At 33.3% G+C, this 27,810-nt stretch overlaps 1 protein-coding gene across 1 annotated transcript in view; it reads right to left on the reverse strand.

The window, feature by feature from the left end:
• Positions 1-7,851: 7,851 nt before the first annotated feature.
• Positions 7,852-27,810, reverse strand: part of LOC117104972 — a 35,914-nt gene continuing 15,955 nt past the window's right edge. The window contains exons 3-5 of the mRNA XM_033245951.1: positions 12,258-12,361; positions 10,304-10,472; positions 7,852-9,919 (exon numbers count right to left, since the gene is read on the reverse strand). Coding sequence (XP_033101842.1) covers positions 9,591-9,919; positions 10,304-10,472; positions 12,258-12,361 — 602 coding nt within the window. The 3' untranslated portion in view covers positions 7,852-9,590. The remainder of the gene's footprint in view (positions 9,920-10,303; positions 10,473-12,257; positions 12,362-27,810) is intronic.

The following is a 27,810-nucleotide window of genomic DNA, read 5'->3' on the forward strand; positions in this document are numbered from 1 at the left end:
TTCCCACTTAAACAAAATTTACGTATTTTTAAACTAACAACCAAAAAAAACTCCTGAATAAGTAAGCACCAAACTCCCGGAATTACTGTAACAATTTGTGAGGATTGAAATACATTGCTCTCTCCAAATCAAGACCATCTCGAAATCAATTTTTTTTTTAAATTCCTGAGACATGGTCTCTTAATAATGGTTGACTGTATTGTACTGAAGCAAATCAGTTTACTGGGGTCTGAATATGGATCCTTAACATAGAAGGTCCATGGTCTCTTAATTTGAGTATGCACTGTCAAAAGATGAGATTAATATATAATTACAGTGAAAAAATATATATTATATACTATTATACATCCTTAGCTATTTGATAATTATTTTATCTGCTGTATTTTTTTAAAAATGAGAATGGGATTCATAATATTTGATTGCCTGTTAATTAGTTCCTCCACCTGCTTCTTACTCATCACCATAATTCAAATTGGTTGCTGATGAAAGCAAATCTCATTGGTGAAATCATAGGAGGTATAAATGTGTCATTAAAGTACAAGCGATTTTTCTTAGAAATATCTTCATCCAGTTAACTCATTGAGGCCAAGAGTTGTTTATTAAAGTCTGTAGTTGAAAAATATTTTTCCTTGAAATTAACATATGGCAAGACTTTTTTATATCTTTTTTAATGATTGTATGTTTTTTTAAAGATGTCAAAGGAGCTCGGGAAAATTTTTTTTTAAATTTGTTTTATTTAGCAAATGGTTTTGCCAAATGCATCCAGGTGAAGGAGAAAATAAAACATTTTTTTAGTTAATGTAGACAGTGTAGTAATGGGATTGATAAACGCAAATGTATAGAAATAAGGAAGAAATATAGATCTTATTTTTGGAACATTTCAAGGCAGTGGCAGGGCGTAATAAAAATAAATACAAAAATTAATTTTTTCGTGGCAATGGGTCTGCTAACTGGGCAGAAATTTAATTTTTATTCAAAATCATCTTTATTTAAACAAGGTATAAAAAAATCTTGCCTAGGCATGGATAATACTGTTTCTAGGTTCTTTGTTGAGATCCTTAAATAGGTTAGTTATGTCTCCTAGGAAGTTCATAACAGTTATTTAGAAATTTTAAATGAGTAATTAAATGCTTTGAATGTTTTAAAATGAAATGTTTTACTGCAGAACCAAAGTAATTGTAAGAAAAAACTAATATAACATAATGAAAACTTTCAGTCATCTGCTCGCTTAACGGTTCATTGCGCACCTGAACACAGTGAGTCAAAATGGGACTCCTTTTTCTCACAAAATCGACTATATAATTTGTGGCAATCTGGGGTGATCCGATTATAAAACTAGATGTTTTAAGCTTTATAATCATCTATATATTCTTACAACTAATGCAAAATTGAGTGATCGTTTTTTTTGTTATACTTCCTGCTTCTTCTTAATAACATAACTGCAACATAGGTCATCTAACTTTGGGGTGAATGGTCAAGTGTAGCTCATAAATTAAGCTTTGTTGCCATGCAAGTCTCATGCTGATTGGTTAAAATTTTGTATTCAGAACCATTTTTACCCTCTCTAGGAATGATGTCACACACTTTAAGCCAATAACAGCTACGAATTTCGAGTTTTCTGCGGTTAGTGCTTTCATGCATAAGATGTATGTCAAATTTACCTGACTGAGCTTTTGACAAAAATAGGGGAAAAGTTTTCATTATGATTGCTATTATAAATAATTATAATTACTATTATTGTAAGCATATGTATTGTATTAAGAAGTACTTTATTCCATGTACTGTATTCCAAATGTAGTGCTTTAAAAAAATGAAATAAAGTTTGAAAACATAAGTAAACATGTTCACTTTTATTTCTATTGTTTACCTTAAATATTAGGCTTCTAAACTGTCATCTACTATATCATAAATGCTCGAATAATAATAATAATAATAATAATAATAATAATAATAATAATAATAATGTCATTTTATTAGGCGCACGTATCCATCTCTTGGTAGAGCTGCTCAAGGCGCCGTTTTCAACCTGCAGAGTGTACATGTAGCCTTTTTTCTGCCTTATTATCTTGGATTAATTAATTTTATTTAAATTATTTATTTATTTATTCCCTAAAATTTGTCTTAATCAGTGAAAAGGCTTAAAAATAAATTGATTTTGGCACCAATGGCATTCCATATTACTTATTTGCATGGCGTTTCATAGTATACTATTTCTGGGATCTAATTCGCATCAAAATGTTTCTTGACATAAACTCTCCGAAATTTTGCTAATACTACGAAAAATCAATAAATTAGAGACTTGTGGCAAGTCTAATAAGTGAGTAGCGCAAATTTTAATGTAAGCATTGAAATTTTAAAATTTAGTGGAAAAAGACGGGCACATGCAGGGGCAGATCCAGCGATGTCCAAAAGTAGGGCCGATCCAGATAACATCCCCCTAGTGGGTCTGTGGGATGCCCAGCGAAATTTCGGTGCTCTAGACGCCTGAAAATAACCTCCGAGGTGCTTTGGGAGATCAATTTTTTTTTTCTTTCTTTTCTATCTTCCCTTTTTCTTGCTTGCCAAAAGTGGGAGCCGGGCCTGGCCCCTGCATGTCCCCTACTGGATCCGTGCCAGAGTGTGGACAGCTTCAGTTACAGGCCAAATGTTAATGCTACATCAGATATTCTTTTTTTAGTGTTTATAAATTTTGCATTTATTTGGCTGGTTTCCCTCAAGAATATCATTTTGGATTGATAGAAGGAACAAAAAGATTGTTGTGAGTTCAAGATTAAGTTAAGTCTAAGAAGTAGTTGGGAAGGAGCTGATACATCTATTGCTCATGGGCAGTTATGGTGGATTCTGATATTTAGCATTAGTTCTCTATCAGGTTGGCAGAAATCCAAGTATGTCACCATTTGCTTTCCTGTTTATTGTAGCTACCTCTCTGAATCAGCCAAGGTAATCGTATAAATCTTCCAAATCAGCAAACTGTGCAAATCCAAATACTTTTATAGTATTATATTTTAGAAAGGTGATTCCAAAACCTTCGATTTGAAGATCCACATACCATAAGTAACTAACTCTCCCAACTAGAGTACATGACGAATATTTCAAAATAGCCACTTTACTTTTCTGTGGTTTTTTGCACAGTAAGCTTTGCGACTCACTTGCAAATAAGTCTATGACTAACTCTGAATCTCAAACGAAAACAATTAAACAATTTAAATACAGTTCACCCTCCAACGTAAGACCTCTCTAATTCGAGACCAATATTTCAAAGTACCAACAATCTTCAATTTTTGAACACAAAAGCTTACCCTCTACCCCGAGACCACCCCAACTTTTTAAGGTCTCAATGGTATTAGGATTTTTACATATCTACATTAAAAAATCATAATCCACTTTTATTGGTAAAATCATGTTTTATTATCATCAATATCATATTCACAAATTTTTGATTGCAAATACACCAACTCTAAGCATTTGAGCTAGGAGCTTAAGCTATGTATGTGATACTCTAAATGCCAGTTAAAACAAGGTATAACTGTTCACTATTTGCATAGATTTTCTTACAAATTAAGCAGCAAAATGTTTAGGTGTAAAAACAGTGTTTAAAGGAGTGATTTACACGAGCTTCATATATACAAACATAATTCAACTAAATTAAATTGTATTCCATATGCTTTGAAAAGATGCACACATTCAAGTATTACTACAAAAACAAATGATGGGTGGTTAATATCAGAACAAGTATTTGACTTCAAATTTTAAGTAACTCTTCCGGTATTATCAATTATTAATAATGATGATGCTACAAAATTTAAATGTCTATCGCATGATCAATGACATTTTGACTTACATAAACATGTGTGTAAAATCAAGGACCTTAAGTTCCTTGATAAAATGATAACTAAATTCAATTTAGGGGATAATTTCTTTCCCAATTTTACAATTACATTATCATCAGATGATATCTGTATGATGATGTAATTGTACCATTGGAAATTTCAAACACACATACTCCAGAATGGATTGTGTTTTTTGACTATGGTATGTTTAATAGTTGTATATTCTATGTACATGTAGTCACTCATTAAATGTACAATAAGTGTTGTGTATATATAAAAAGGTCTTTATTTTGCCACACTGAGAAAACAGTATTGAATTTTGAAGTAAGTTTTGATAGTAGACTGAATTCCATGTAGTACATTTGTATTTAAAAAGAGCAGAAATACATGTAATCAATTTGTATGTTATAAATCAGTAAGTTATTCTTGTTACATCCTTGTTGCAGCCACTGGCATATCGATGAGTATTAAAATGGAAGGGGGGGCTGATGAAAATTTCAAGTAAGAGGGGGTGCTACGAAGCAACTTTTAACTAAGTGAGCATAATTTTTTGGCTCAGAAAATTTTCAGCAGTGTGGAGGCGGGTGGGGAGGGGTGCACATGCTGGGCATCTCCATTGACATGCCACTGGAGATCATCAACAAAAGATTAAATTGTGTTCATGTAACTAATGAAAAGTACATACAGAATATCAATAGTGACCGAGTACTTGTTTGTCTTAGCATTGCCAGATCGCGCTATTACATGTAAACAATACTATACAAACTGAATCATAACTACATAAATTATTTATATTACCAGTTAATTATATAAACAAATCAAGAATTTTTCTGTTCAAATCCTGTATAACATACAAATCTAAATTTATTGTCAATAATGAGGTTACAACTTTGTTATACCTGTAGTTATTCTAACACAATTTCTCTTCCAAAATGCGATTTTATCAAAGTTTTATACCGCCCTGGGTACTTTCAAACAAATAAATATTATATTTGTCAGTACCTAATGTTAATTCTAGCATATTTAACATACAAAATCAGGTAATGAGATTAAAAAATCTTTAAAAAAAAAAAAAATTATCAGATCTAATTCTAAAAAGTACTTTAATTTACATAAGCTCCTTGCTCGTAAATTTTTTTTCATAATTACAGAATGAAAGACAAAAAATAAAAGCAGATAGTGCATGGACCAGCCATAATTGAATGCTCAAACATCATTTTTTTTCCCTCCGCACGGAGTGCAAATTGTGAATCCAAATTTTGGAGTATAAAAAATAGATAAATTAAATAAGGTGTGTGTATAGAATGAACAGCAATCAATATACACTGTGTTTTTTACAATTATTGAAATGGTTTAAACTATTTGGTACATGCATCACTCTGAACTTTTGCTGACCTCAATGAAGGAATAAGTTGCTGTAGTTACTGGAAGCATAAATTTAACTGTGGATAACGCAATAACTACTGTACATGGCTAAATACCACTTCATATTCCAAGAGTATTGAGAACAGATTGTGAATGGCAGCAAATAGAAAATTCATGTAATCATTATATTAAACCATTGTATGGTAATCATATCTATAGCAAAAATATTCTTATACTTGATTTCATATATATATAATACAGTATTTATTAACCCGCATCAACGCTAACTTATAGGTTAATTTTTTAAGATTTTAAAGAGTATGCATTTGTAAAGAGAAAAAAAAATCATATCTCATTTAGATATACTGTTGTTATATATAAGTGATGAATTTTTCTACATTTTCAATTCCTTTTCTCCAAATTTAAAGGACGTTTTAACTCTTGTACATTTTCACTGCTGTAACTTTTACACGTCCAGACAAAATTTAGTTTGTGTCGTCAGATATCCACAATTACAAGAAGTTTATTTTTTTTAACTGAACATTTTACAGAGAGTTGAGATTGAAAATAGTTGGGGACTAATATACAGGCTCCCAAAGGAGTGCATGAGCATAGTGTGAGTCATGGAGTTTATTAGCGAACTTTACAAGATTTTGTGAGAGTGCAATAACCAGACTTTGGCATCCATCCATGCTAGCCCATGTATAACTACTACTGTAGTGTAGCAGAGAAACATACTTATTTAATTTTTGATTGTTTAATGATTAACTAAGATTTCTTTTACTTGAATGGCTAAAACTAATATAATTAATTATTATCATTAATAATAATAACTTAGCAGTGAAACAGTTATTTAATTTTTTGAATGATTAATGTTTCTTTACTTGAATGTCTAAAACTATTATTATAATTCATTATCATCATTATACTAATATAATTAGCAATAATCATTGTGTGGTTTAGTGAAATGCATTACCAAGAAGTACAACATTGAATGTTATGTTTGTATTCTGCACAGTGGTAGCTCCAGAGATTTGCAGAAAAGGGGGGGGGGGGGTCTGACATATCTACCAAGGGTCCAAACCAAGTGGTTGACTGAGCATTGGCCCTGGAAGAAAAGTGCCTGGTACCTACCTAACATGGGAAGAGTTTTTATGGCTTAGTATGGCTTTTACACCACAATATTAGGGAACTCAGCAATCAAAATAATGTTATGTGGATAGGCAAATTAGGGAGCTTTCGATTGCACAATGACGGTAGGACGTAATAACGTCAGTAAAAGTCATCTGAGCATGCGAGAATGTTAAGGTCACCTCGTCGAGTAGATTCTGGAACGTAATTTGGCCAAATCTGCGTATGCAGAGAACATATGATGCCAGGTAGGATGGTCACGCATGAGTGATTCCGTTCGAACGTCGCGTCGCACAAATCAAAAACTCCCTATTATTATTTTTGAAACAACGAACTTGCTATGTCGTTGGACAAAGGGGAGTCCAGGCCATGACCTCCCGCTGGCGCCACCATTGATATTGAACAGTAGATGAAAAATACATATTTGTTTAAATTCTTCATTCATTTATACAGGGGATCATGTTTAGTATCAATTTCTTCTATTCTTATTATAAAGCAAGGACCACACGTTTTTGCAATTTTTGCTTCTAAGCTGCGCTAAGACATACTCAGTCTAAAATCGTCTTGTGCACGGGAGCTGGGGCAAGGTGTGAGAGGTATTATGTATGTGACACGACACAGATAGTCATAAGGAAGATATCATAGAATTTTGAACATATTAAAAAAATTCCTAAGTAGTCCTAAGTGTCATAGCGCAGCTTATCGTAAGCAAAATCGTAATGTGTGAGACCAGCTCATGTCTGAATTTGGCCCACATCAATCACACAAGTTGGGGAGGGGACGGATGATTGTACCTTCATAAATCTTTGCTTTTTATATACACAACCAACTTTACAGTAACTTCTACCTTCAAAAGTACATTGGTTGTGTAAAGTGAGAACCAAGATGTATTTATAGTACTATTTGTGCGAATTACCAAGTTGCAACCTTATTCAAAAATTCCAGGTCTTTCTATCACTAATAGTATTATGTGTAGTCATTGTAGAGCAGTTGCAAAAAGCCTTGCGGATATAACTATTAAATCTTATTATCTCTTATTAAAGAACCTACAACATGTTTTTAAATATATTCCATTCCAAATGATACTTGCAAGATTGAATGGATATAAGTTAAGCTACAGTAAGCGTCATCTAGACAATATTGTGTTCCTGTTCCCATAATTAAAAATTACTATTTTCTGAATTTTACTTACATCGACAAAGATTTGTTTAGCATTATGAAGCATTGTGATGTCAAATCATGGTTTTAAATGGGGTGTTTTTTTGATTACATATATCACTTGAAATATACTATTGCACGGAAACTAAGACCTGTCTCTTATACACATCTTATTGTGCGTATTATATATATTGTGTGTATATTAATAATAGCTGGTAGTTGAAACATATTGATAGATATGAATATATTATATGTCTGAATAATGATATAAACATTACAAATAACATAATATGTACATAATATAACATTATAGAAATATAAACATTATATAACAATAATGAATAATGATAAAACATTACAGCACATAGATTTACATACTTAGTTCTAGAATTATATATAAACCAACACAACAATATATAAACATTATAAAACAAACTGAATTAAAAACTAGCATAATAGATTAAATAAAATAAATCTGTCATGTTTCCTGTAGCTCCATAATATTATTTAATTGTTATTTAAAATGTAAGCAAATGCTGAAAGTGTATATCAGAAAAATGCCACAGGTAAAGGCAGCTACACACTGCACCGATGGTCGCAGCCCGACACGATTCCACAGAGAAAGCAAAGCAATGGGCTTATTTGACTGGTTCATTTTTTTGTTGAGTATTATTTTCATTTGACTGGGTCATAAAATAGACTTAGTTGACAACGAAAATTAACGTAAACCAAGAGTGTGTTAATCAGCGTTAATTTATCCATGCGACCAAGACAAACATGGCCAATTGGTCAGTTTAGCAACAACATTTAAATTTCAGAAAATAAAAATTATAATATTTACCCAAGTCAAAAAATAACTGTAGGCTAACAGACTTCAAAAACTGGATGAAAACACTTTTTAACGAAAAACCTGTACTGCCACAATCCGAAGCAACCTCCATTACGCCACTGAGGTATTATTTAGGAGATCACTCGGCAACAGATCCCTTTGACGCGACAAACTAATGTGTTCCCCACTTTTGGATCATGCTCATTTGCATAGCTTTGCGTGTGCTGAGCTTTTCTGAGTGATCTCAATAATACCTCCGTATCGCGGTAACTATAAAGCCATTTTGTTTTGTCAAGTATTTGCCAGTTTTCTATTCGACTGGTTGTCTTCGTTAAGTAGGATCTTACCACTGCGCAAGTGGGCGTGGTTTAATGAAGAACGACCAGTCAAATACGTCCAATGAGTCTCGCTCAACAGATCTTTTTAAATAAAAATCCTCTCAGTCTGACATCGACAATCAGCAAACATTGTTGCGTCATCAAGCGCTATGAAGAACGAAGATGGTTTTATCGGCGACGATCATACGACGCAGAGTGTGCAAAGCCTTACCATTTTGACCATTTTTTAACAAAGTAAACTATGAAATATATACATAATAGGCCTATACATTGTGACAAACAAGGAGTTCAAATCACACTCTAACCAGCCATCATAACACTTACAGTATACAAGATTTTATAAGCATTAGTGTAAATAATTTAAATTTCTTACCTATAAATATAAGTTCAAACTTAAGCCACCATAGCCTACACCTTTTCCAAACATTTTAATAATCTATATTTGTGGTTTGAATTTAAATTTTTTAATTATAAGCAATCTGAGATTTTCAAATCACAGGAATATAATATATATATATATATATTATCAATTACTTAAAGAATTTTTTATTTGGTTTTAGGTTAATATATGTGAGTAAAGATTTGTTTTCTGTACATTTTACTCTAAAGTAACAGATTTAAAAAAGTTCCACTGCTATTGATCAAGTTGCCAAACATTTATAACAACAGCTTCGTTACATTAATTATTTACTCTCAATTTAATTTTCCACTTTCAGATTCATATTTTTAAAAAAGGCTCCAAGCTACCAGAAACCCAAATGTACAAATGTGTTTTTTGACATAATTTTTGAATAAAAAAAAAAAATCATTTTTAGAAGTAAATAACCGCATTTGAAATCAATGTCAATCGATGTTGACTTTTTTTTTATTATAAGCAAAAAAGAGTGCTTGCAGAATAAATAAGGCATATATGTACACAAAATGTGACGTGTGGCTTTGTTAAATATCTTTGAGGATATCATCTGGTGTGTAGTATTGCCCTTCTTTCAGATACTCTTTAAGACGCTTTGGTAGTGGCAGTAAGTCTATGTGATCAAGTCTTGCATGTTTCCTTATCACAAACCGACACATGTGCTGCAAGGAACGTGCTTTCTGGAATCGTGAGATCTGGTAAAGAAGCTGTACTGGCGCTGGGGGAAATCCAGGAAGCCGTGGACGGAGAAAATATAGGTAACGTCCATTACGGGAATGTTGCATGGCTTCTTCAATGAACTCCACAATGGATGCACTACCGTGAGAAGTCGGCTGCGACCAGAAACTAAATTTACCTGCAAATAAAATGGACCATCAATCAGTATTTAATGTTTCCAAATGACAACCAAAATGAAATTGCTTTGATATAAAATGATGGATAGTGTTGGATTCGCATAGTGACAATTACTGTACATATTTAAAATGTTGCAGTAGTTCCATTTTGTTTTCATGACTGTTATTAATTAGCTATAAAAACAAGTGATAACTAGACTTACTATGCCCGAACTGGACTCTTCCTCATTGACATAATGAGAAGAACTGATGTTAAAATTATAAAGTAAAAGTACATTTTTAAAATGTTCATGAAAACAACACACAAGAAACGGAAAAAAAACAGAACAGAAACAATAGCTTTCCCGTTGTCACAGAAAAGCCAATGAGTTGTAGATGGGACTCACCGTTGTGGTGTTCTATTCTTGTGTGATGGGTTGTGCCTTGTGCACGGAAACTAAGACTGAGGATATGCCGATCATCAGAACTGTCTCTTACAAGGAATGATCCATCTGGAGTGTTCTCAAGCCGTGACTCTGCATCATCCCAGCTCATGGGTCCCCAATACCATCCACACTAAACAACACAAAACATTGGGAGTAAGTTTCCACACTATAGCAAACATATCTTTATATATATTAACTTCATTAATTTAGGTGTTATTTTCAAATGAGTACAAACATACTTTTGTGTCATCCCTCCCAGTGGCAGATCCAGAAATTCAAAACAGAGGTTCAGAAAGTCAATTTTAGAGATGGAGGGACAATATCACCCCCAACCACCAGACCACAGTTGCCCTGGAATGTGTGAAAATATAAGTTGATTCTATGACTTATAGTCACACAATATTATTATATTCTTTAACGATACTGACATTGCCTTAATATTCATTATGTTCTTAGGTCAGCGAAAACTTCACTGAACTTTCATGGGCCCCACCATGTTTTCATCACCCAGGTTCCACAACTCGTTAAGCCAATGGAGCTAATAAAAAATCAATATCTCAAGTCATTAGCTTTCTCAGTTGAAAATTAGTATACAGAAATATTTTCCTTGTCAATCCCTTATAATGTTGTTATTCATTGCATAGGCTCTTAAATAAGCTGGTAATCAACTTAAATATTTTTGTAATAAAAAGGTTAAAGTAAAAAATGAATTGTTTTGATTCAGTATGTTTCACATTTGAAACAATTCTAATTTTAACTGAAATTTTGAAGTGCATTTTTCAGATTTCACCAGATAGTGCAGTTGCATAATTAAAGCAGTATCTCTCTCACTACTGTAGATCCCATCCATTGCTATTCTAACCCACGATGACCTAATTTCCTAGCAAGACCTGATCTGAATCATAGCTCATATGTGAGCTCATCTAAATACAAAATGAACATATGCTTGAGTACAGTTGCATGTGTATCTTACATATTGGTTTCCAGATTGGTTTTGGCAGACCTCACATCACACTATGGTAAAACATTTCAAAACTGACTTCATCTGTCAGTGGAAGGCTCCAAAAATTATGTTACTACCTCCACTAAAAATGTCAAAATAAATTCACACTGTTCTAGTTTGAGACTGCAAGTAGTAGCAGCAGGTGATAAAGGACACCTGGTTGTATTTAAATGGCAAGGAAATTAAGATACGCACACTTACAGGTGGCTGTAAAATACTTGCGCGAATGAGTCAAATCTAAGTTAATGCTGAAAGTTTAGGCAACAGGGGCATAGCCATCATATTTGCCTCCCATAAGACACCCTTGTAAGCTCCTAAATTCAGATGTCTGTGTTTTTTACCTGATGTTCTTTAAATAGTTACTCGTATTTACTGAAGTTTCATAACCTACATTTAAGTTTCCCCTTGGACTTATTGCAGTAATGGATAGAGGTCATAAGTACTATATTGTGTGATAAAACAAAACACAAGTTACTATAAATAGAAAAAAAAACAATTCAGGATGAAATACACAGCTCAAACCATTTTCAACAATGCTTGACATTGTTTGATATTGTACCTACAACTATTATGCAACATTCTATCTGTCTATTGAACATTTGAAAAGAAAAAAATAATGAAAAAATTACACACTATCAAATTAGGCAGCTATTCCCAATAAAAAAGCAGCTACTCCCAATAAAAAAATAATTAAATAAACAAAAGTATCAAATTTATTTTGAAAAGTAAGAATGGGCGATAATTTGACCTGATCTTATGATTAAAAAAGATTAACAAATTTTAAGTATCTATTTTTTGCATGAGTTTGAACTTTGTCACATGTATTTTCAGCATTTTATGTAATGTTTTACTATATTGCGTATCAAATAATGCAAATGAATAATTTTTGTTCTTTCATGCCATAATACTTACATCACTGATTTTGCGTAGACTTGACGTAAATTCTCCCCTTGTTTTTTCTGCCTCTTCGTTGACAATGACATCCCTTTCTGGTATTGCTGGGGGTACATCATTGTCTGAAACAAGAGGGAAACAATAAGCACATGGCTCAAGTGCTGCACATAACAACAGCAACAACAGTAACAACAGTAACAACAACAACAACAACAACAACAACAACAACAACAACAACAACAACAACAACAACAATATAGGTTTTAATGTAGCACCCAATAATAATCTCTCAGAGCGTTATTACACACAAAAATGTAATAAATGAAAAAAGACAAATTAAATATTAAAAAGATGCTTTTTTAAAACTAATTATGGTCAATATTACTATTTTATTTATTTCTAAAAAATACATCAACACAAAAGTTGTAAGGCTAAACGTGTTGCGAGAAGACAGTGAGAATGATGTTGAATAAAGCCTTTCTGTTTATGGAGTGGATCAATGGATATTGTCGCAACACCTCATTATTGTTTAATAACACGGTGTCAAAGTTAAACATACATAAGCCTTGTTCCGACAAAGTTACACCGGTGATATCGTAGTTATCAAACAAGCGCTTGTTATAAGGCTGACACCGACTGTATGAACGGGGTCACCTGATACAAAACAAGCGCTTCACCCCGAAAGCTAACACTGACAAATGACCGGATTGGCAAGGCTCTCATCCGACAGAACTTTCTGTTAATTGACTTGCCACATGTTGATTGCAATAACATCAGTAGCTTGAACACGGTCTCGTTTTCGAGGCAATTCTAGACCTAGTTGGTTCATAATATCAACCAAAGCATCTTTATAATTACCTTTTTAACTTTATAATTGTCAAAATAATCCAAATAAAACATTACAGGACAAATTTATATTATTACCGTTCGTGGTAAACTTCATATAAATTTTCATTCAATTTTCATCTTTTTTTGGGAAATCAGCAAAGTAGCGTGGTAGTTCGTTTGCTGTGTCTAAAGATACGACTGAACGAGATACGGTGAACGCTGGTGAGATACTGTACATACATGATTTTGAAATTACAGCTAATACAGTAACCTTATCTTTAGCCATTGCAATTCACACATTCTAGCAAGAACAACCATGAACAACGTTCATACCCGCATATTACATTTGGAGGCTCAGGTTAAATGCTGCCGAAAATCTCCTAAATGTTAATAGGTAGGCTTAGGTTAGGTGAAAAAAAAAAAAATTAGAGTGTTTTATTTCGCTTTTTTTGGAATGTTCTACCAAGTGAAGATGAAAACATTGGATGTTAAACATATTTTGCCTTTTATTTGTCGATAGTTGGGATGGCCTACTGCCCACCCAATTCAAAGCAGGCCTAGCCCAGGCAGGCCTTCGCCTAATGTAATTTCTGTTTTGTCGTCTTTTATTGAAACATCATCATGAGATCAATAGAAATAATTTTAATCTTCAACATTTATATATTAGTGTATAAGCGCTATAACTATCCGCTATAACTCTCGTGTAGACATACGATAAAATTTGATGCAGCCTTGACTGGATTTCTCATTAACTTGCATCCGATAGGAGTGATCGTGAGAACATGGCTATAAAAGGTTAGGAGTGATTAGTTTGTCAGAACAATACATAGCATACAGTAATTATCTAGCCTCGACTTGACTGAGTCCAGATTTATTTTGAGTAAAATGTTGTACTGTACTCATAAAGGTAGGCCTAGTTGAAGTATGAAATATTTTGGCAGCAGAATCATTGACATGTTCTGTGGCCTGCTATGAGGCAGTTGCTAACTAACCGCTAACTTGCAGTCCTGACAATTGGCAGTCTAGTGTGTGTTCCTGGTTATCAAAGGTCACTTAAGCATATCAATGGCTTTCTCTTGACAGATCCATTTCATATAACCTGTTAATTCATGTTTAAGTATTAATCTGGCTACATAATAATGCTTGGAATTTGGGAGATTTATAAACTTTTTTAACACAACCTAAATTGTTATCTCTTATTTTCAAAACTATATTATTGAAGAAAATGTATTGCGCTAACTATGATGTTGGCAAATATAATAACGTACAAGCATTAATGCTACTAAATATAATGCTACAAAATGTGTAATATGAATGTTGCTATTCTGTAGTACATTATAAGTAGATCCTGTATGCTACTCAGCATTTTATGGATGATGCTACTCCTAAGCAATTATTGTTTCTTGGACAGTATCATCCAATTTTATGCCACACTGTTTCTCATTGCCATACAGTACCAAATTCTCATCAAATCTGATGCCAAATTGTTTATCACTGTCTTACCAAATCTCATCAAATCTCATGCCACATGATTTCTTGCTGTCATACCAATGCTCATCTAATCTCATGCCACACTGTTCCTCATTCTCATACTTGCATTCATTCATATACCACATTTTCATCCAATCACATATATTATCTCAAATTCTTACCCAATCTCATGCCACATTATTTCTCCTACAACCTTCTCATCCAATTTCATGCCAGATGATTTCTTACTGTCATATTATATTTTATCTAATCGCATGCCACAATGTTTTTATTCTCATACATCTTATCTCATGTATACATTTTCATACAACATTCTTATCCAATCTCATGCCACATTGTTTTTCATACAACATTCTCATCCAATCTCATGCCACATTATTTCTCCTACAACCTTCTCATCCAATCTCATGCCAGATGATTTCTTACTGTCATATTATATTTTATCTAATCGCATGCCACAGTGTTTTCATTCTCAGACTTCTCATCTCATGTATACACTTTCATACAACATTCTTATCCAATCTCATGCCACATTGTTTTTCATACAACATTCTCATCCAATCTCATGCCACATTATTTTTCATTCAACATTCTCATCCAACCTCATGCCACATTGTTTTTCATACAACATTCTCATCCAATCTCATGCCACATTATTTTTCATTCAACATTCTCATCCAACCTCATGCCACATTGTTTCTAATTCTCATACCACATCATCATTCATTTCCTTGCAATTCCCACATCCCATTCATGTAGCACATTCTTCCTTGTAAATTTCCTGAACCAGGAAGCAGTTGCAATATACAATATATAACCTGTAGGTAAGAATCTTTTACCATTTCAAAAACATGAAATCATGTTTTACTACTACTGTACAAAGGACTATAATTGAAGTTTTATCTGTAAAATACAGTTCTTATTTTATCTTTGAGGAAACACAGTTCCCAAAAATTAAAAAACATTTTCAAGATGAAGTAAGCAAAAACAACCAGTGATAATCTACTCTAATTATTATTGTTATAATATTATTTCGAATATATAGCTATAAGGTGTAAAAAAGTCAAAGGTTATTAAAAGACTGGATTATCCATCTATGTTATAACCCAATTTAAATTTTAAGTATTCTTGTGAGGAAAATGCCTGTTTCAACCTCAAGCATAAATAATAAAATTTAAAGATTTAGCATTTCACAGATGCATGCTGGATATTCTTTGAAAACACTTACATTGACTGGTAGACAAATTAACAAGCTTCACAGTAAAAAAAAAATATATAAAGTTGGGGCCTACTGAAGTTCACAAGTTTAAGATAAGATAATGGAGGAAAGAAATAGCAGATTTATTATCAATCTGATCAATTTTAATTGAAATCAATCGAATAATGGCTTTATACTATATTTTAGGAATATCCAAAAAAGCTGTCTATCTTTATCTTGTTTTCTTTTTTAGTTCTTTAAATTCATTTATTGTTTTGATCATGTAAATTATATCTTGACATAATTGATACAGTATGAATTTCACTACAACAAAGCTGAGAAATACAACAGTTGTTATTGTATAGCACACAATTAACACCTTGTAGTCTGGTTACAAAGCTACATTAATAAAGCCCACTGCATGCTCCATTTAACAACCGATTATGTCTTTCACAAACAATGTTAACTTCACACTTAAAATCAATATAAATCAATAAACACATTTATTAACTGGTTTGTAGCAGTACATAGATTCCACATTTTTCACCTAACTTTATACAGTTAGAAATATTAGATTATGATCATACTTCTATTTTAATTCAGCTTTTGCCAAGGATGATAGGAAAGTTTTCATTATAATCTTTGATCTTATTCATCTGACCTATGGTTAAATGAATAATATTATTATATTTTTTTTGCATTTAAAAATATTTTGATTAATTTTAACATTAAACATGCAGATTGGATAATAAAGTAAAATTGATTTGGATTACAGGAATTTTATCTATACTATTTCTCAGTATTAGCAACCTAAACTCCAAAAGACTGACTTTAAGTATTTAAAGTCTTTAAAGACATTTTGTTTAATTGCTTTGTTTTGTTTTATTCAGTTTCATAAGATTATCAACAGTACAATGCTGAATGTCATTTAAACTAACTGATCAGTCAGAACAGGACCTGGAAAACGTGCATGTCCTACAGACACAAGTGTTGTCCCCCAAACACACGTTTGTTTACTGTAAGATATTACTTTGTGAGGCCATAGCAACAATCTAAACAGCTGAGCGTAGCGAAAAGATTCATTACATAAAGAAAACAAAATGTTACCAGCGAGCTAGATAAGGTGAGGTTTCATCCTAAAATTGAAAGTTACAAAGCAACAATGTAATGACAATAACACCAAAAGGACTAATGAGCAAATACTGTATTTGAAACATCAGAAGACTATATTCATTACAAGTACTTAGAAATCTTGATTTTTAAATTATAAGTATTTAGCATTATATCATGACACTGTATTTATGAAATCATGAATCAAGCATTTAAATAAAATTGTATTCACATGTACCGTATATTCCGATGTGTAAGCCGCACCCCTAAATAGGATACGAAATATTATGATTTTTTGTGTATAAAGTCGCGCACCTATTTTTAATCTCCAAACTGTTCACATCATTGGCGTAGGTATGGGCAGTGCAGCCAGTGGAAAGTACTATGACCTGGGAGTATTAGGGGCCTATTCAATAGTTTTTGATAATTATAAAATAAATGTTTCCTACTTAATTTTCAAAAGAAATAAATAATATAGTCAGCGAGCCCCCAATAATAATCACTTTAGATGAGATAATTATTGATTATTGTGTTCATTTCAATTGTGTATAATATATAAAAGATGCAATATATAAGACTAAGTTTTATATAGCGCATAATACAATAAAGCTGCCTCTGTGCACTTTACATGAACAAATGGAAAAATAATCATGAAATAATATCCTAATTCTACGAGGAAAACTTACAAAGAAAACGGGAAAAAGCAGAAGAATCGATTAATCAAGTGCCGCTCGTTTAAAGCTACGGGTAAAACATTGGAGCTTCCGGGGGCTTGGAAAGGAAAAGGAGAATATACAAGTGACAGCAATTACCATACTACTGCACTTAACAAGTTCATCTAGTACCAGGATACAAGGTTGTTCACACTTTAAGAAACTATGGTGTATATAGCACAAGATGGGAGATTCACTTTTGAATTAGTTATTTGTTTTTATTTTATTTGCATTCTTTTTGTTTGTATATTTAATCATTTGATTTATATTTTATATTTTGATTTTTTTTTATATTTCTAATTTTTTAAACCGACAGAATATAATAAAAGTAAATAAATGTTTGAGCAGATATTTTGTGGGTTTTTTATATCACTTTTTTGAGATATTATAAATCTTAGACACTGTTGTCTGAAATTGTTGTGCATCGAAAATATATGACAATGACGCCAAGCCCTCAACCGTAACTTAGGCTATGGGCCTTGGTTGACATTTCATGCCAAAGGGCCCGATAATTAATCTTGCACAGGGGCCTGTCATCACCCAGCTACGCCGCTGGTTCACATTAAATTTTTTATTTATTTTTAAACATTGACATTATTTACAAATACCAGAATTAAGAAATTTCAACTTTAGCAGCCAATTTAATTAAACAACACACAACTGGAAATACTTGTATTTTTCCTGCTAACTCATAACAAAACAATAACTACAGTAGTATTACTTAGGGAAATTCCCATTTCTTGCTTAGATGGGCATATATAAACTGTGTTAAATTTTCGACCGTGTGGGTTTCAACACTCATTTTACTTAAGTTTATTCAAATTTAATATAATAAAATACTTAGCGAGCATATTTATATATTATTCAATTAATAATTCCATTACTATCGTGACGTAAAAATATTCTAGGCCTAAGCCATTACTATAAAACTGATACTTGCTCACCCAACCATTTGTCTAAAATGTTATTATCTACACCTAGTCAACTACATTGTCTTTTTATAAATATTAGCCTAGTTTCAGTCTTGCTTTCAATAAAGCAGCAGCCACTCCAAGACATGAGACACTTGCGCTACCTACAGTATTCAACTGAAAATTATTAGGGACTTGAACTACCATTTACTGAAATCCAGTATCGGTTGAACTACTATTATGGCCATGTAACCTAACAAATTAAACTTGTTCTAGTTCCCAATGGCGAATAAGACCGTAGTTATGTCCGTTCGCAATCTCTACTGTAGGTTTGGCACAAAAAAACTTCGCTATTGTGAAAAATTATACTGCTTTGATGATACGGGATGGGGCAGGGACTTTAACTACCAATTTTACCTGGTATTTACCACAAAGTCCTCGCAAATATACCATATACATGCTGAAACTCTTCCATAAATTCCCACACTTGTGCTACTGAGTCCTCAAAAATACCCCCGTAAATGCGGCACCCACCCTTATAGAAATAATTAAGAGTGAGCCCCAGGGTTATTAGACCCCAGGATTTCCCTGGGAGTCTCCAGGAATTTGATCTCCCTGTCTTCAGGAAACTCCACATTTCCCCATAGAATTTGGATTTCTCCAAGATTTTAACAAATGTTCCAGACCTGTCAACCTGTACGCAATGGCCTTAAGTCTTACACATTCCAATCAAATCTTACGGTCTTACGCAAACACCGGCAAAACTTACGCTTATCCTAAAATGTTTAGTAAATTTTGTTTCTTTTTCAATTTGTAATGAATTTTACCATAACTAACATCCATCATCATAACATTCTACCTCCATGATTTCAATAACTACTATATTTGAGATCATTATAAACTCACTAACATCAAGTAGATACGGTATGCCATTTAAGCCAAAGCATCCAGCGGCCTTTGCCCCCTGGACCCCAACTGGGAACCTTGGGCGGCCCCGGCCCCCAGCCACTGTTAGTGCCTTTGGCACTCATTATGTGTCATCCAATCTTGCTCCTTGAAATTTCTCAAGGTTGACAGGTATGATATGTTCAAAACTAGGGCTTAGGCTAGGCTAAATTTCCCCAATTCTATGCAAACAATAAAGGCAGTAATATTATTTATCAAACATTCTGTGAGGCAATAAGATATTAACAGCAAACTAAACCTGCCCAAGCTTCTTTGTTTTTATTAAAATATGGTTATAAGTTTGTACACATGTTTTAGCTATACATGCTTCACAAACCTCTGTTAACCTCTGACCTGCATAAAAGAACCTCCAGGAATTAGACTTCCACAACTTGGGACTCCCAAGTACACTGTGTACTGTACATGACATCCTGTGAATGCCCTGTCGTGGGCCACTGCCACAAAATCGTGTCTTCAATGAATATAGTAAAACTTGTTTATGAAATGTGGAAAACCCCTTATAATTTGAACTTTGAACTCTTCATTTTTTAGGGATCAAAAACTTCTGACAGAGACAAAGCACTGAAAAGTATCCTAAGATAGCATCTCTCTAAACATTAGACCATTATTATTGTTATTTTCTTCTGGAAGAAATTTTTCTGGGGAATTATCAGTACTGTACACATCATACAATATAAATTCCAAATCCATTCTCTGTAGGTATAGTATAATAAAAATCTATGTTTAATCAGGTAAAAGATATTGAATAGCCATAAATTCACATTACCATATTATAGTAGGCTTATTCACTTCCTTATCTTTTGTTTGGGCAGTTACATTTTTTAATTGTATATCATCAAACACCTAAAGAATCATGCAGATACAAACATCCTTATACAATAAAATGCAATACAATACATACTGTACTATACAAATAGACTTAAACTCACAATATGGGAACCCGTGCTTAAGCACTAAGTGTCTGTGAGTACCAAGGATGCATTTATGTGGTGATGGCTTTGTAAATAAAAACAACTTGTTTTATGTTGGTATTATCCCTCTCCCTCCCCCAATATTTACATATTAGTAGACTCTTAAATGGATCGAAGCCTTTGAAATCCCCAAATTGTCAGTTAAGGGTTAAGGAGATATTATGATGAGTGATGCCGAACCACACCCACTTAAGTTCTTGTCAGGAAAATTGGACTCCAAACCCCCCCCCCCACTTTTCCTTTGAAGGGTGGGGGGGAGGGGAGGTTTGAAACATTTCAAAGGTAACGAAACATTATAATATTGGCAGTTAACCAAGTTATATTTCTTGTACTGTATTTTGTGAAATATGAAATTAGAAAGGTAAATGAATTTAGGATGTTTTTTAGTATTATAATATTAGCACTAGATGTAAACACATTGTTAATTACTAAAACTTAAATTCTAGATTCATTTAAAGAGCATTTCTTTACAATTACATTATAATGCCTTTAGAAAATTGAGGAAAAAGATGTTTAAAAAACAAAAATCCCCAAAAGCGATTTGAAAAAATAAGTAAATGCTGTACATTTCACGCCAGCCAACACAGTGGACTGGATGCAAACATGTTTTTTGAGAATAGAATTCAGTTTAGATTTAGCTAACGATTAAAACTTGCAAAAGTTTGCTTCAAAAGTATTTTGGAGCCAAGATAGTGACTCAGACTCTTAATTTATGATTATCTACGTACTGCAGCAATGCCAATCATTTCAACAAGGAGGAATAAAATAGATTTATCTAACTCACTCTCTTACACACAACACATCACATACTGTAAACTCTATTTACAGTTGGAATCAGTTTATAAATGAACAAAGGAGAACACACGGAATGGGTTGTGTGAAGGAAGCTGGACTATGAAAGGGATGGTACAAAGCTTCCTAAAGTAAGCAATGAATAAGCTAAATTCTAAATTAATTCCATGTGTAATACTTGCCTTACATATTCCCTAAAGTATAAATAAATTCTTTATTTTAATCAATCTTACAGTAACCAATTTAATCACATTTCTGAACGTAATTTACCTTATATAGTAAATGTATACTGAACTATCTGTACTTACTTTAAACATGGACCTATGTATTAATAGCTTTAAACATTAGGGAGTAGGCCTAATCTTCTGAGAACATGTCCTTTTGACTCCGAAATTTAACATGGTTGCCACTTTTGATTAGGACAATATTGACAGTTTCACGAATGATTTTTTGTAATATATATTTTTAAAAATATTAATTACAGTAATATATTTGACTAAATTGTATTATTTAAAGTGTCAATTGCCTTTACTTTCCCCCATTATCCCCCTCCAGGACTCGATTTAGTACTTCCTGGCAAACAATATCCAGTAAAAACCACTCTGGGCTAGCCTCGTCATGTGATCCGGTGGTGTAATAAAAAATTAGCAAGCTACTTTCCCTTTATGTCAAAAATCTTATGAAACATAGTTGTCTAGTATTAGCCCACCAGGCTGCTACCAAAAAAAGTTTGCCTTCCCCACCCAGAATGTGTCACATACAGTATTTCCTTACTGCATTTAGTACTTTCTTCGCTTGTTTTTGAGTCAACACACAACCTATGTCCCACTCGGCTTTAACCGCTAAGCTGCTAAGGTGATTACTTAGCATCCTGTAAGCTTGTAATTATTCAGGGTGTGAGGAATCTACCGTGAATATGAGTTCTTTCTCCAATATTGAAGGAAACAACTGATATTTTGCCCACTTCCCTGTTGAAATATTTAGACAAGCTTGTACTGATGTTATGCTTTATAAAGTATATGGACAGGCTTTTGGTACCATGGCCTTTTTCATTGGACACAGTGTGTTTAAATACCGCTAAGTCTGAAAATATTGATATTATCAAAATATTTCGCAAATTTTAATAAATTAATAATTCACTGTGCACTTTAACATCTTATTTCAAAACCAGATAATGTTATAGGCCTAGTACTAACCTGTATGCTTCTTTCTGGTTTTATTAATTTATTATTAGCCATCACATACACATTAAGTAATAGACAGAATACATTAAGCAATCTTCTTCCTTTAGTTAACTTGTCCTGCTTTGCTCAAAACATGATTCTTCATACACATCCCCTTCTCTTACCACAACTTGATTACCTTAACTATTGTGGTTTTTGACATTTTTTAGTCATGTTTGCAGCCTTTTCCTAACTTTAACCTCTTATTTAACTTCTGTATCACATGCGATAAGAATAATATTTTAAATTTGAGATTAATTTGCCTATTTAATTTCCTCCCTTAAATGTCCATGCTTGAATGATTGTACTGCCAAAAACATTTGTAATACGGTACTTATTTAATTGGCACTATGTTTAATAACAAAGCTAAAAGAACCTCATGTAATAAAATAATAATTACATTAAATTCTATACAAGACTAACTATTATACTGGGAAAAAACAACTTACCATACTGTACATGTACTTGATCACAAAAATCATAAACATTATTTGGGTTTTTAGAAATCAATTCCAAAAACACAATAAGCCTATTGTAAGCCCTATATCTTTATTTATAAAACTATTAATATTTAGACAATGGGACACTTGAAGGCCTAAAACTATATGAAACTTCAAAAAGTAATAAAACATTATAATATTTTATTGATGAAACCATAAATGAAGTGTTCTAGAGAACTTTCCAATGATGATTTCCAATTTGAAGATCACAGAAAACAAAACTACAGAACAGCATAGAATACCATTCATGAAGCTCTTCTCTATAGTTCCAAGTTACTGACCTTCACCTAATATAAGGAATCAGGATTCTGATAACCAGATTTTAATAATTCAATACACATGGACAAAGAGCTAATCATCACTACAATACCACACCCATTCCAGGGGATCTAGTCTATTGATTGCACCCAGTCATACAGACAAAACTAACACCATGTCATCATACATTAATGATGACATATGGTGGTAACAACAGTAATCTGTAAAAATATATAAAATAATAATGAATAAAACCAAAAAAAAATGTTCATAGTTATTACAACTATATTTTCTTTTATTTAAAAAAATCATCAAGTATTTATTAGGCAATAGTTTCATCACTATCTCTTATTAAGGTACTGTATTAAGTGGAAATTCCTTCAAAACAACAAACATACGATGCTAGACATGAAATAAATCTTGTTATTAGTTGTTTTTGGTCAAGTTGAGGAAAAAACATCTGTCCCTTGACCACTACAAGACTCAAATCCTGGACCCAATACAGCTCTCCATTCTGAATGTTGTATTGTTGCACTCAGTAAATAAGGCAAAACATAAATAGGTCATGAAACAAAACAAATGGTAGCACTCTGTTGTCAATCAGTTACTACTACTCTCTAGTGGACCTTGGTAATTTGGATGGTACCAGGTTTCCAGTTCCACAGTCCTAGGTTCAAATCCTATGGCGGCTAGGCAGGGCTATGTCCCCTGGACCACCTTCAAAAGGTTTTTAGTGACACCCGACCACGCCCACTTTTTTCTCGTCGGGGACATCAGCCCTCCCGTCAGGGACATTGAGCCCCCTCTTCAGGGAAATCCTGGCGCTGCCACTGAACACAAAGAAGGGAGTGCGAAAGTCTACAAATAAAATACTAACCGAAAGGAAACGGTCTTTTAGAGTTGGCCATATTAAAGGCAGCCCAAGGGCCGATATAAGTGTGGTTGGGCTCTGAGACAATCTAGAAGGGTCACCCTTTATAAATATGGTACTGTATTTAAAAAGAAAAAAGTCAAAACATAAGAGTGAACGCAACAAATGTTGAAGTGTTCTGTCAATAAGCCAAGACCTAGACAATAAGTGAAACATGTGTAATGTTGATTCAGTCGAGACCTAGAAGACAAGGAGTGAAAAACACAACAAATGTTGTACAGTTCTTTCGACAAGTCAAGACCTAGATAACGAGAAAAACACAACTAAACAAATGCTGTAGCATTGTCAATAAGCCAAGCTCTAGATTAAGGAGTAAAACACAACAAATGCTGTCCCAACTCCTGTACTGCACAATGTAAGAGCACTCAGACACAAGGTAAAACCTAGATAAAAAGTGAAACAACAGTTTAAAAAAATTAATATAGAATTACCGAAACTCAAAACAAGGAAGTTAGAAATTAAACAAAAAGACGGACAGAAAGTGTTGAACGAAATATAAACCTATCATACTGTATGGTACCTCATTTACTGTGCACTTGAGCTTTATGGGTGAACATGCATAAAAAAAGAGTGTGAATTCCAAAATAATTAAGTAAACCTCTAAACTAAAAGTTATAATTAAAATATTTCAGACAGTGGAATAGCAAATTTCTAACTGAAAATGTTTGAAAGTGTACTTTCTCTTTGAATTGGAAAACTATAGTACAGCTTTTAACACTAGTTCTCAATAGATACCAAACTACTGTGCTATTGTACACTTGGTTAGGTTACTTAAGTTAAAGTATGGGAGATGGTCTTAGAAACAGGAGGTACTGTAGGCTTGAGTGATTTGGCAGGAGCTCCGCTATTTAAAACTTACAGGTAAATAGATTTCTGAGTCACTAATAATATATCATAATAACATGTGACATGAATATGGCTTTTTTAGGAGGATACTGCAAGAGTAAGAATAACCCATGTAAGTTCAAAGCTTGCTTTCAGCGAGATCTTTATGTCGTGAATTTGGTATTACACTGACAAACATTCCTACTCTTTTCCGAAGAGTGTACTGCGTTCTTTAACATGCACACAAGCCATTGCACACAAGGCGAATGGCCTAAACGCCTCTTTCAAAAGATGGCATGTTTTATCGTAACTTGTATTTCAGCCTTCCAGCTTAAATTTAAAGAGATCAGTGGAGGGAAATGAGCAAGCGACCAAAGATACATATGAGGGGATCTCCATAGTTCAGTGCACACACAGTGACTACCACCGGTAGCGGACTGAGCTACAGTACAGGAAGCTGCTCTCGTTACTGAGCAACACTACCCTTAATAATAATATTTATTTGGCAAAAAGCATATAGGAGAAAAACATCATGCATTGCCCGGATAGGGAATACACAAAAACAATCAGAACTAATCAGAAACATAAAATGAAATAAAATGCTTAATTAAATTATTCTTATAAAACAGGAAACATTAACAGAGTTTTGAAGTAGAGGAGGTAGTTCTTCCCAGAGCCTGGGAAAGGACACGAAAGCAGAATTAAGAAAAATATTGCTTTTGGCTTTCCAGTGAATAAGCCTACCCTCACAACGCTCACTCTTATGAACAAACTCTGTTAATGTTGGTGGACACACATTATGAAGAACTTTGAAACCAAGAACAAGCCGGTGATATTTAAAAATATCTTCTATGCTTAATATGTTAAGCGTTTTCAGCCTATCTACATAATGTGTGTCCCAGTCACCATCTTTTTTAAACATAACTATTCTGGTGGCTCTACGTTGGATGCTTTCAATTTTGTTAATATTAGTTTTGTCACCTGGTGCCCACATTGCACAACAATAAGTAATAATTAGAAGAGTCAATGCTTTATATAGATTTAACATTACAGCCCATGACATATTTTTACTACACTTTATCAATAAAACCTATTAATTGTGATGATTTAGAACAAATATAATTTACTTGTGTATAGCATGAAAGTTTATTACTTATAAACTGACAATTACATACAAGGGTAATAACATTGAGTTTTTGTGTTACACTGTAGGTTTTAATTGAAAATCTTTGGTTCTGATGGGTTGAAAAACTACAATTGCTATTGTAGTGGTGGAGCACTACTGCTGAGAGGGAGGGTGTTAGGCTGGGTAGGAGCTTACAGACAAAACAAACCAAAAGGTTTTAAAAATTCAATAACATTAGGGCCTAATATGGAAAATGATATTTATTATCTCTCTTAGCAATCGTTTGAATTAGAAATCTAACTATATGAAATGCCAGTATCCGTAACCTTAGACAGATCAGGCATTTTCTTGATGATGCAGCCACAGAGAAACTTGTTCATGCTCTGATTACCTCTAAACTTGAACACTGTTATAGTGTCCTAGTTGGTTTGCCTTGTACCCTTCTATGAAGATTACAAATACAGCTTAACTCTGAACATATTAGTCCCACACTTAAGAAACTGCACTGGCTTCCAATCAACCAGTGAATTAATTTTGAAGTGCTCCTTTATAAATTTAAGTCCTTGTGCCATTCCTACACCTCACTACCATCTCAGAACTGATCACACCCCGTTCTGCTAAATGTAAAAGAACATTAAGTTCCACTACGTCTATAACCCTTAATGTGCCTACCTGTCATTTGAAGACTTTTAGAGAAAGGTCAGGTCTTTTCAATTGTTGGCCTCAAGCTCTGGAATTCATTTCTACAATCTGTTCAAGAGTCTCCTAATTTAATGATCTTTAAGCGCCGTCTTAAATCATTCTTTAGTTGTTTTCTTTTTACTTTTATTCATGTTTTTTTTTTTACTATTCTGTTGTTCTGGATAGCGCATAGAGACAAATGTGGATATGTGATATACAAGTGCATAACCATGGACCTCTACTGTACACTGCCCTGGGGCTCTGGGCGGAGTTGCTCCGCCATAACATCACTTGGTACAGTAGATACAGTAGTTGTTCAATAACGATGCAGTGTCGCAGTGTCACATGGTATATTGTCATAGAAATTGTACAATAATCTTATTTTCTTGCTTAGGTGCCATCATCATCATATGATGATTTTGCAATCATATTGTGCAACAGTACCATGAACAGACGACTGCAAAAAGTCAAATACTAAAAATTTGTAATTATTTAATTGAGAATCACAGTTTACAGTAAATTCAGTACTGTATTGTAGGCAGTGCTACTGTCTGTAGAAAGAGGTCGATGCCTTTGAGATCTTGAGAAATAAGAATATGCTCATTCTCAAACTAAGGTACAGTACAGTAATCATTGTATTCTGTACTATATTATCTATCAGCTGTAAAGCAGGAAATACTTTTGCAAAAAATTAGCTATGAATTTGAACAAAGCACGAAGCATTATTTCACAGCTATCACAAGGATGTTTATACGACAGCTCTCCAAAACCAACATAAAACAGAACGGGAACAATAAACATAGCAACACAGTCTGAACTTCTCTTATCTTTCGAAGACTATTTTAGTACACAGTACTGTACTATACAGTACCTTTGAAACCTATCAGCAAAGTCTGCTTTTAAAATTAACTGATAAAGTGTGAATTGGAGATGTTACTAGCCTGGTTCACGTCGAACTTTATCTAGATATACCCGTCTTGAAACATGATACGATAATCCCCTAATTGCGTTCGATGCCAAGTTAGAGCCAGATAAACAGCCAGCCAG

Source organism: Anneissia japonica, unplaced genomic scaffold (assembly GCF_011630105.1).
Source record: "Anneissia japonica isolate Jap-2015-1 unplaced genomic scaffold, ASM1163010v1 scaffold287834_len5846547_cov211, whole genome shotgun sequence".
Lineage (NCBI taxonomy): Eukaryota > Metazoa > Echinodermata > Crinoidea > Comatulida > Comatulidae > Anneissia > Anneissia japonica.